General features: G+C 35.0%; 1 protein-coding gene across 13 annotated transcripts in view; it reads right to left on the bottom strand.

Annotated features, from left to right (window-relative positions):
• CCDC171 (coiled-coil domain containing 171) overlaps positions 1-12,880 on the bottom strand; it is a 294,601-nt gene that overhangs the window by 138,055 nt on the left and 143,666 nt on the right. For all 13 annotated transcript variants that reach the window (XM_070590719.1, XM_070590726.1, XM_070590716.1 and 10 more), the window contains one exon: positions 12,329-12,445. In XM_070590719.1, coding sequence (XP_070446820.1) covers positions 12,329-12,445 — 117 coding nt within the window. The remainder of the gene's footprint in view (positions 1-12,328; positions 12,446-12,880) is intronic.

Below are 12,880 nucleotides of genomic sequence, written 5' to 3'. Positions count from 1 at the left end.
AAACAGCCCAAAATACTATTAAAAAAAAGTAATGAGAGAATTCGTCTAGCCATATTTGTTTTTAAAGATTGGCCCTGAGCTAACGTCTGTTGCGAACCTTCTTTTTTTTTTCTTCTCCCTAAAGCCCCCCAGTACATAGTTGTATATTCTAGTTGTAGGTCCTGCTAGTTCTGCTATGTGGGATGCCACCTCAGCATATTTCGATGAGCAGTCCCAGGTCCGCACCCAGGATCCAAACCAGCGAAACCCTGGGCTGCCAAAGTGGAGCGCACGAACTTAACCACTTGGCCACAGGACTGGCCCCTGTTTAACCATATTTAAAACATCAAGATATACTCATGAAAGAACAGTATGGTACCGGAATTAGAAGAGACTGGGAGACTAATGGAATAGACTAGAGAGACAGGAAATAGATCCAAGTACTTATAATAATTTAATATAAATGAAATGGCATATCTTAATTCAGGAGGGAAAAGATGGATGACTAAATTAAAAAGTATTGGGACTAGCTGCTCATTGGACACAAACAAATCTTAATTATTTCCTCACTACTTACACTAAAAATAATTCCAGATAAATCCAAAATTTAAAGTAAAAATTGAAAATACTAGATCAAAATACGAGCAATACAACCTGAGGTAAGGCTAGCCTTTGTAAGTGAATCATCAAAAGAAAAATCATAAAGTGAATGATTAATAATTTCAATCATATAAAACTTAAAATACATGAAATTTAACTACAAACTGGAAAAGTTATTTACATTATATATGACAAGGTGTTAATAAGTGTGATAGACAAGGAGTTCCTATAATTCTATAAAAAACAAACCTAACTCCACATATATGAACATAATGAGATAATTTGTAAGAGAATATGGACAGATACAGAACAAATGAAAACAAATGCAACCTAACCATCAAAAGTGCAAATAACAATACAGTTTCTTTTGCCTTTCAAATTGATAAAGATGAAAAAGACTGTCAAAACTTTGTGTGCCAAAGGCATTACGAGGAAACCGGAACACTCAATACAATCCCTGGGAATGGAATGTAAAGTCTTTTATGAAAGACAGACTTGGCAATACTGTCCAAATGCAAAATACGCAAATTCATTTCTCAGGAATTTAGCCAGGAAAATAATTGTAGAAGTGTGAACTGATTTTATGCACAAACATGTTAATTACAGCATAATTTACTACAGTATTGTTTAAAATAGTGAAAAAATAAGAAAAAACACTAACATCCATCAATAGGGAATTCACGGAATAAACTATGATACATATACACAATGGAATATAGTGTGTGACCAAATACAATTAATGATATACCCCTACTTTATTGACATGGAAAGACATTTATTAGCCACTGAGTAGAAAAAAATTACAATGAGGCATGACTGTATGATTTCCTCATGTAAAACTGTGTGTTTGTGTGTTCACATGTGTACACATGTATGAGAGATTTGTAGAAATCATCAAAGTGTTAAGAATGATTGGGGATGGCCCTTTGGGTGATTTTTATTTCTTCTATGAAGGTTTCTGTAGTGTGTGAAGTTTTTACACCAAGCATAGGCACTTTTTTTCTTTTTTTTGCTGAGGAAGATCAGCCCTGAGCTAACATGAGTGCCCATCTCCCTCTATTTTGTATATGGGACGCCACCACAGCATGGTTTGATGAGCAGTGCATAGGTTCATGCCCAGGATCCAAATCTGCAAACCCTGGGCACCCCCAAGCACAGGCACTTTTACAGAAATAACAAAACTATTTTTACAAAGCACTGTGCACGGCCTTCCTAATTCAATCATTAAACAGCCAGTCATAGAGGAGCTCCTATGTATAAAGGCACTGTGGAGGCAATGGGGATAGGGAACCTGTAACACTGATTAAGAATCAATAGCTCTTCTTTCTACCAGTATTATTTATAAATAATACTATAGATATAAATGCCCAATAGTAAGACTACCCAAAAACGTATCTTGACTTAGACGAATAACATTTGGGGGAAAGATTATCTAAAAGTAGAGTTCTTGATCATTTTTGTCCTGTAGACACCTTTGGTAGTCTGGTGGAACCTATGGATCTCCTTTGCAGAATAATACCTTTAAATGCATAAATCAAAATATGTAGGATTACAAAGGAACCAAATTTTATTTAAACACAGTTATCAAACTGTTTTGTTTGATTAGTAATGTGTCAAATGTAAGACAATATATTTAAAATATAGACTAAAGTTAATTTTCTTTAAAGACATAGTTGTCTTTAAAGATAATTTTAAAGAAAGCAAAAGCTGTTGCTTGGCCAAACCACGAACATTGAACTATGAGGTGATCTTTAAGAAGGCATCATTGGGGCCAGCCTGGTGGTGGAGTGGTTCAGTTCACATGCTCTGCCTTGGTAGCCTGGGGTTCCTGGGTTCAGATCCCAGGCGCAGACCTACATACCGCTCATCAAGTCATGCTGTGGCACTGTCCCACATACAAAATAGAGGAAGATTGCCACAGATGTTAGCTCAGGGACAATCTTCCTCAAGCAAAAAGAAGAAGACTGGTAACAGATGTTAGCTCAGGCCCAATCTTCTTCACCAAAACAAAAAGGCATCATATATGCCATGTTCATCTTGGCCATCAAATTGGGTTTTTTTTAATATTCAAAAGTGATGAAAATCCCCATTCACAAATAGATACTGCTGCAATGTAATTAAACCTTCTACAGTTCCCTTTCAAGGTAGAGGTAGGCTCTCTCAAAAAATACCAGAATTCTCCGAGGCCTTTAAATTCAAAATCTATCGTGGTAACTTTCTTCTCCTAAAGTTAGTGAGATCTTTTGCTAGGTCAACACATTCAATACAATTTACATCAGAAAGAAAAACGACAGTTGTATGGTGATGGATATAAACCAGACTTCTGGTGGTAAATATGACATAGTCTAGAAAGGAGTCAAAATATAATAATGTAAACCTGAAATTTATATAATGTTATAAACCAACGTTATCTTAATTAAAAAAAAGAAAAAGGATTGTGAATCTATGGTTCAAATTTGATGCTACAAAGATAGAAGGAACTTTAGTAACTCTTTTGAAAGAGTTATGAAGTGTTTCCAGGTGCTTGAAGGTTGCTCTTTCAAAGAAATAACAGAAAATGTGGCATTTAGGGGAGACTGGAGAGCAACACAGATGTGAAGAACATAGACGCCCACTACTAGGTGCAAAGTTGTCCTGATTCTTGGCCAGCTACTTTACATCAGCATCCGAGTGCACACAGAAGACTGTGATTACACGCCATGTATGTGACAGGTCCCGTGATTACTGATTAGTAAAGATGAGCATAAACTTTATCTGAAGACAGCTGCAACAACTGTATTCCAATATGAAAATATCCGTGATTTCTATCGGTAACAAACTCATTATGCTGGCAATATTATCACGATCTGTCACCACCACCCCAGGTTAAGAGACCCCTTACCTAAGGAACATATTTCATTGTTAGTGCCGTCCAGTCGATTCCAACCTTTAGCGACCCTGTGTACAGCAGAGCAGAACCCTGCCTGGTCTTTGTGTGCTCCTCTCACCTTCCAGCGCTGTATCAGACAACGCTCCTCTGCTATTTACAGGGTTTTCATGGCCAGCTTTTTCAGAAGTGGGTGGCCAGGTCCTTCTTCCTAGTCTGTCTTAGTCTGGAAGCTCCACTGAAACGTATCCACCATGGGTGGCCCCGCTGGTATTTGAAATACTGGTGGCATAGCTTTCAGCATCACAGCAACATGCAGCTGCAACAGTGTGACAAGTGACAGATGGGACATATAGTTCCCTGACCAAAAACGAAGCCGGCTGCAGCAGTGAGAGTGCCAAATCTTAACCACCAGACCACCATGGCCGACTAAGGAATATACTAGTCAATCATAAACCTATAACCTTGAGCCTCTGCCCTGAGTCAACTTAAATAATAAGAAAGCTGCACCCCTGGACTACTCAGAGGACTATAATATAATATTAGGCTGTCAGTTCTTACTGAAGATGAATATAAGTAACACTGACAAGAAAAAACTTCTGCATCTTCTATGAAGTAGCTTTTAAAGACAGAAACTGTGATGTTATTCAGTATTTCTAATATGATAATCCATGTTATAAATTCCTCTTAAGGTTTAGTAGCAAAAAATAGTTTGTTCCATATGTTTGGAGAAATAAGAAAGCATCTCACATCTGGGGAAAAACAAGCAGCTCAGTTTAGCTAAATTGCGGGTTTACTGATGAGAGCAGTGGGAAGTGAGACCGTACAAACAGATGAGAATCAGATCCAGAAGAGGCTTGTACGCCCAACTGAAGAGTAAGAAATGGAGACCAATACTGCTGCTGATTCTGAGGACAAAGATAGGTGACAGACCAAGCACTGCTCACATGCAATCACTCATTTAACCCTCACAACAGCCAATGAAATGGTACTATTATTACAGTTATTTAACATAAATGAGAAAAAGCGAAGAATGAAAAATGGTATATAGAATGACCCAGTCATATTGAAATACATACAGAACAACTGGAAATAAGGACACATAAAGATTAATCATACTCTCGGATAGGGAGATTACAAGAGAGAGCTTATAGCCATATTTAAGAAATACCTGTTAAGCTGCTATAATTTTTTTCTGGAACAAAGTGGGAGTGCAAAAATATTTCTAAGTACACATATAACATTTTAGTATAGATTTGAGGGGGAATGTTTTCTTTTGTTCTTTTACAAAAGCCTGAAAATGTAATTATATTGCTTTGTTAGTATCTGGATATTCAACGAGACCTTATAAGAAAAGGTTTCAGGCTCTTAGAGTTTCCTAAAAACCACATACAAATTGCAAAGTATGTTAAAGCCTCATCTATGTTTCTTAAAATAATTTTGATTTTGTACATTATTTTAATAAATAATTAACATTATTAACAAATATTCTATAAAAGTTGTGACACTGGAATTTTTAGTCATGAACACTGCCAAGGATAAATTATCTACTCAAAAATTTTTCTTAAAAATTATGATAGGGAAAAAATGTTAATTTAAAAACCAAAACATCTGTTCACTGTAAAGTACTTTCAACTCTTCTTTATGCTTAAAAATTCTCATAATAAAATGTCTGAAAAATATGGGAAAATGCAAAATTAATAATAATAAAAAAGATTATCACAAAATAAAAGAAAATTGAATAATTTAAATGTGGTTCCTCAAAACAGACACTCGTAGCTGAAGTACCAGGAATGATAGACGGTCAGATTGTACTTGTTTCAGTTTCAGATATGAGTGAAATTATGTAAATAACAAAATCCTCTAAGTGACTTCTTCTCAAACTTTACCATGCACATAAATCATCTTGTTAAAATGCAGATTGTGACTGGGGAGCTCCAGAGTACAGTCTGAGATTACGCATTTCTAACACATTCCCGGTAAACGCTGATGCTGCTGGTCCACAGACCACACTTGGAGTAGCAAGGCTCTTTTTATTACTTGTTAGGATTCAATAAAGTCTTAAAGTTTCTAAATATATGCCAATAACAACTTATTAATACAAATATCTTTACTTACTGCTTTGAACTTAAGTATGAAATCCCAATGCTATGCTGAATACAACCCAGATTTCTGAATTTTGCCTAAGAGTTGCAATGACCTTTAGAAAGTTAACTCAAAGTATACAATGAAAGAAGGTTCTGCACAGTACTAGCAGGGGCATGTATATTTGGGTCATCTATCTTCTAGATGATTAAGCTTCAATTATAATTGAAATATGTAACAAAATGTATGAACATTCTACCAATACCCATGTACTCCTGCATTTGTTCAGAGATATTTCAAAGCAAATCAGCACATTTGTTTCTATCTTGAGAAATTCAATCTGGACCAGTCATATGAAAATGTTCAGCTATCTAAAGTGTTCTTTAGTCCATTCCCATAATGATTGATATCCCAGCGCTTCAGTGGAAGTAACATTCTCCCCTGTTTGAGGTAAATGATCTCTTGCAGGCACACCATTTGGATACCTGGAAGAGGTCATTTATCTCAAGTGGGCAAACTCTTTAATGAAAGCAAGAAGGTTGCCACCTGTCCAGTGTTTACAGAGGCAACATGGAAACTGGACTCTTTGCCCACTGCCTATAAAGACATCGTCAAAGTTTAAGAAGGTAGCAAGGGCAACCACCTTCAGCACTTTCTGAGCACTGAATTCCAGTTACCTTTACTGAACTTCCAGTTTCATGAAAAGGTATAAAGTAACATACTAGTCCCATTGAAAAATCAGTGCACAAAAGGGAGACAAAACAGACATTTATTGGACAATTACATATACAAGGGACCTGGCTAAGCAAGTTACATTTACTCCTAATAACCATATGAGCTAGAAACTTTTCCTAGTTAAATTTTACAGATGAAGATATTGAGGCTGAAAGGAATTGAGTAATTTTCCCACTGTCACACACAGAGTAAACAATGAAACCCAGATTCAAACCTAGAGTCCAGGTTCTTAATCCACACTCCACTATGTATCCAACATGTTTAATTTTCTCTCCTAGACAATTTTTAAATTTCTCTCTTAGATAGTTAGTACTAGGTGTATAATTCAGAACTTACTCTAAAAAGATAAGAACGTAATTTTTAAAAACAGTAATTTACTTTTTTTTTTACCTTAGAACAAAGATAATATGAGAAGCAATACAGTTATTATTTAATATAGTAGAAACTACTACTTGGTATTGGCATACATGTACCAGTTTTCCCCGGGGTTAAAAGGAAGAAAGTAACAGTGATGCCATCAATATGTGGTCCTGACATGTAAAATGGTTTAAATTTCAGCAAGTTCTTCAAAAAGGAAGAGAAAGATAGAAAGAAGGAACAAAAAAGAAAAAGTATAATTCTAAGAAATATCTTCTTTCATTTCAGAATTTTCAGATTATGTCCTAAAAAAGACTTTCCCAAGATTTTGCTATTTCAATTTTCCACTCAGCTGAAAAAATTAAGATACTGCTCATAATATTAGATGATTCCAGAGACAATGAGTCAATTACAAATCAAAGCTGAAGTGATATTCCTGATACCTGTCCTATGATGAAAACATCCTATGGTGAATTGGTTAAATAAATTACAGAACGCCCAACTGATAAATATTACCCAGACATTACATACACTCTCTAGAAATGGAGAAAAATCCTAAAAAACAATGACTTTTTAAACTGAAGCCATGATTGTGTATCATAGGCGAGCACAGCACCACTTCTGCGATACTCTTGCCAAGAAAAGCATAAACTGAATCTAATCATGAAGGAACATCAAACAAATCAAAATTGAGGTATTTTCTACAAATAATTGGCCTGTAATCTTCATGGTCATGATGGTGAAGGAAAGACTGAGGAGCTCTTCCATAATGAAGAAGACTAAAGAAACATGACTAAATGCAACACGTAATTCTAAACCAGATCCTTTTGCTCAAAAAGACATGGTCAGGACAACTAGAGAAAGTCAAATGGGGTCTGACTGGTAGTAATGAATCAATGCTGGTTGCCTGATGTTGAGCATTGTGTTCCAGTTATGCAGAAGAATGTCTTTGTTTCAAATACACACTAAAATACAAGGGAGTTAATAGAGCATCACGTCAGCAACTTGCTCTCAAATCATTCAGCAAAAGAACAGTTTTCTGTTTATACTTGCAACTTTTCTATAAGTTGGGGTTATTTCAAAACATTTTTAAATGAAAACATAAAACAGTGTGTGGCGTATGATATCATTTATATCATGTTAGTCTGTTAGTGGATGGATGAGTCGGTGGCAAGAAGGAAAGAAGGAAGGAAGCGAAAGGTAGGGGAATGGATAGAAAGAGAGAAAGAGGGATAAAATAGTTTGGAAGAGCATATACAAATGTTAATAGTAACTCTTCCTATATGATGGGAAAATATTTTTGTTTTTGTTATTATTGTTCTCCGATTTTTTTCAAGTTTTCTGAATTGACCAGTTTTCTTTTATAATGGAGGCAATAGAGGTGGAGGAAATTTGTTTCTAAAAAAATGCATCCTCTCTATTGCAGACATCATTGATTAGCTGATTCATTCCATCCACAAACTCTTCCTTCTCTTTTGCTAACTTCCAGCTGGCCAGCTAGGGATAAACATGTGATCCATCCAGGCCCATGAAACAAGAGCAGAAGCCTGCGGAGAGGGGGCCAGAGCTCTTGCCTTCAGGATAAAAAGGGATATATTTAGCAGCCAAGTGCCTTCACATTTTTAAAAGCTTTCTTGAGACATAATCCACATAAAATTTACTCATTTAAAGAGTAAAATCAATGATTTTTAATGTATTCATAGAGTCACACAACAATCCTAACCATATTCATTAGCAGTCACTTTCCACAATCCCAAGCCCCTCCCCAGCTTTAGGCAACCTCTAATCTACTTTCTGTCTCTAGATTTGCCTAATCTGGATATTTCAAATAAGTGGAATCACAAGATAGGTGATCTTTTGTGACTAGCTTCTTTAACTTGGCAGAATGTTTTCAAGGTTCATCCACGTTGTAGCATGTATCAGTGCTTCATCCCTTTTTATGACTCAGTAATGTTCTATTGTTTAGATATCTATCCATTCATCAGTTGATGGACATTTGGGTTTGTTTCTACTTTTTGGCTATTATGCATAATGCTGCAATGAACATTCACGTGCAAGTTTTTGTACTTATGTATGCTTTCATCTCTCTTGGATATATACTTAGGAGGAGAATTACTGGAACATATGATGACTGTATGTTTAATATTTCGAGGAACCACCAGACTGTTCTGTAAAGCATCTACGTCATTCTTCACTCCTGCCAGCAAGGTATGAATGCCTTCACATTTTGTCCTTCCCTTTGCCTTCCTGCCCAAACACAATCCTGATGCCTGAAAGTACAGATGCCAGCTCAAAACTAAGGCACACAAACACGAAGATTCTGAGGATGACTGAACAGAAAGACACAGTCTGGATTTCTACCTACCTCCAAACTTCCTATTATTTGGGAGGAAAAAACTCTATACAATTAAGCTACTTTAAGTGGGGTCTTCTGTTAGTTACAAAGAAAGCAGACCTATGATGGCCCCAAACATACATCATTGTATTGAGAGAAAGAAATTTCTTCTTGATCTTTATATACTAATTTATAACAAAACTACATTTTAAAAAAGTTAGAGTTGTATGTGATGTGTAAATTGTCTTGAAATTTTGAGATAAACGAATGTATTTTCATTTGGTTTACTCAATTTTTATGAAATTTCTTTGTTACTATTCAGCTAGTGTAATTAATCTTAATAATGACCAATATTTGAACTAAGTAAGCAAACTAGTAAACAAGACTATGCTAAGCACTTTACAAATTAACTCATTTAGTCCTCTCAACAACTCTGAGGTAGGTAATACTTCTATTCCCCTTTTACAAATAAAGAAACTGAGGCACAGAGAGTTTAAACTTCTTGCCCATGTCACATGGCTAGTGTCAGAACCAGCATTCAGTCAGGCAGAATCTCTGCCTGACCCTACAGTGTGTCGCCTCCACTGTACACCACTTTAGCAATTTTACAACAGGAAATTAATCATTAGTAGTCCAAAAATGTATACAGGTAGATGTGTGTGCCTGTGTGTCTTCACTAATGTTATACACTACTTTCATGGCGAGATGGACAGTAACTGAACAAAAATTTTTTTAGCACCCACTATACGCCAGATATTGCACAAAATATTCAATAAGTGTTATCTCATTAAATCCTCCTAACCACCAGGAAGATAATGCCATCTTCATTTACAGGCAAAGAGTCTGAGGCCCAGTAAAATTAAATAAATTGCTCAATTTCACACAACTTTTGTAACTAGCAAAGCTGGATACAAAATCAAATCTGCTTTGTTCAAAGCTAATGCTCTTTCTGCTATACCATAATGCTTGCCTATTTAGATTATTCATACACTTAAGTTATAAACTTAACATGACTACATAAGCTGTTATGGCTTTATATTTATTACGCTCATTATTATCTGTTGATAACCACTCATATACTTTAACTGTCTGAAAACATTTTCCCATCTTTTCAGCTAAAATATCTGAAACTTCTTCTTCTAGGATACACTTTAAAATGAAAACACATTGCCTGGAAAAGATAGTATATTAACCCTTCATCATGTTTTGAAAGAATTATTCTATAAGCCCAGCTAGTCATCTCTGCAGAAGGTCTACGCTGATCATTTCTGTACTAGTGCAATAATACTCAATTATCTGTCCAGACCATATCCTTTCTAATACTCTTCAGGACTTCGATAAATTAATTATTCTTCCCTTCTAAGCAACAATCACTTTCTCTTCCCTAAGTAGTGTTTTTAGCCAACAAAATTTAGAGGCTTCCTAAAAATAAGTTTCCCTGAACTTGCTATTTCCTCACACTACTGGAGGTACAACCAGGTCTAACATTAAAGACAGCTCTGTTCCTGGAGGAAGGCAAGCACTTACAGTCACCACTCTTGGGCTACCTTCTACTTGATAGGTCTTACCTATACATATTTTTATCACAGTCTCAATAATAATTGTGTCAATATTTTAACTTAAATGTGTTGCAAGGAACCACTTTGGGAAAATGTGCTCAGGGGGAATCACTGCCTCGTTTTATAAAACCTCTACAATCTGATCCCATGCCAATGATCCACCATCTCCCACTACTCCCCAATATGTTTATAATAGAAAATACATTTGAGTAATCACTATCTACAAGCCAGGGCTGCTAGGCATGGACTTCCATTCTCATCTCTTTAACGTCCCTTCCTCCCATTCTACACTTACTCCTACCTTTCCATCTCGGCTTAAGCTATGCCCTTCATCTGAATACCATCTCTCCTCTCTAGCGTACTATCATTCTAGGCCCAACTACATCATTAGTTCCTCCCTGAAGCCTTCTCACTTCTCACAAGCCCACACTGAGCTGCACCTTCTATGGTTTTTTACTTTTAAAGCCTGTACTTCCTCATCCAGCCCTTGATTACGTTCTGCCTAAAGTTGTTCATGAGTTGTCGTTTTTGTTCTATAACCGTTGTGTGCATTTTCCAGAGGTCCAGATCAAGCCACATATTTTTCTTTTATCTCCTAAAGTATAGATAGCACAATAATAAGGAAAAAAATATATTAAAGTAATAATAAACAAGATTATAGCTTAAGAAATGAATCTACTTTTAAGTGTTGACGTCCTACAAAGAATATGGCTAACACAAACCATCTGTTCATTAAAATAAATCCAAAACCTTTTATTAAGTTCTTTTAAGAACGTAACAGTTTTGCTTTCAAGTTATAATACCAACATCCTTACAATACATTTATTTAGACTTTTATTTCAGACTCCAAACCCAGTACGTTGAGTTTTTGCCAATACATGAAATATGCACATTGCTTACCAACATCAATGGCCACAACCTAAAAATAATCTTTGAATCATAAGTTTTCTACTATAAGAGGCTAGGTTTAGATATTTGAAATCATAATAAATGATCTATATTTACATGGCAGAGTTGTCTAAAGAATTAAATTACATCCTAATTATTATTTCATTAATGCTTACAATATTTCATTAAGCAGGCAACTATTAAAAAGTCCATTACACTATTTTTACTATTAATATGTCTGAAATAACCATAATTAGCCCAATGACATAGCTTAACCAGTAGGTAACTGTACGTTATTCTTTTAGGGTAGAGAAATTAGTTTTCATTGAACCTTTCACATAAACATATCATGCAATCTGAGCCATGAAAAAATAAACTTGAATTTTAGACCTTTGGAAATCACTGATTATAGGTGGTTCCACATATGGTGGAAAAGAGCAGACCATTCAACTAACGCTATTTAAAATTAATTAGAAAAATTAAAAACACTTCACCAAATGAGAGAGAAAAGTTTTCTACTGGTTCAGTTATTACTTAAACTTCTAAAATTTACAGCCAGAAATAGAAAAAAAAGAAGACTAAAACATTGAAAGAATATTACCAGTATTACTTAAAAAAAAAAAAAGCAAACCATGAGCTTTCCACAGGAAAATCAGATCACAAAGGAAAAAAAAAAAATGTGGATACATTAACCAAGAAATGCCACTAAATAATTTCCCCATAAAGACAAAATTACCCATCAAAATTTACATTAATTCTCTACTCATTAAATATCTATTTAACAATCTCTCTGAACCTGAATAAAAGAAAGATGAGAACAAATACATTTTCTTCCTAGATGGTTTATTAGAATTTGTACCATAAAGCATTTCTCGACATTTACTTTTAAATGTATTTGCAAGGACATAAAAGAGAGAATCACACCTGTTTTACTGATAATGTCCTGTAACTCAGCCATGGAAGTGATGATTGCAGCTAGAAGGTCAGAACTGGTGAGCCAGCTGAGCGCTTGCACACAACGTAACTGCTCCTTTTGATGTTCTGCAAAAATGAGGAAAAACCATTATGCAACACTACAAACATTGATGGAAATCCATGTTTCAAATTCAGTGTTTAGCTATTTAAGAAATAGATCAAAATTTGCAGGCAGAGCTTTGCCTGGTGCAGAAAAGTCTACAAGAAATGTTAGATTTGATCAACGTTATTTATTTACGTATATATATAACTGTTAACTGATATTTTAAAAAAAAGAAAAGAAAATTTTCTTTAGTTCTACTTATAGTACTTAATAGCCTACTTTTTAAAGTTAAGAATTGAAATCATTGTTTCCTCAGAATAGTCAAGCATTAAAAAAAGAAAATTAGCTGGAAAGTTTATATGTGTGTCATTTGCATTCCATTCTTCAATAGATTTTTAACTCTGATCATTTTATACTCATTTATAAAAAGTCAAAATAAATTATACTGCTGATTAATT

Source organism: Equus przewalskii, chromosome 22 (assembly GCF_037783145.1).
Source record: "Equus przewalskii isolate Varuska chromosome 22, EquPr2, whole genome shotgun sequence".
NCBI lineage: Eukaryota > Metazoa > Chordata > Mammalia > Perissodactyla > Equidae > Equus > Equus przewalskii.
This window is presented reverse-complemented; position numbering and strand designations above follow the sequence as displayed.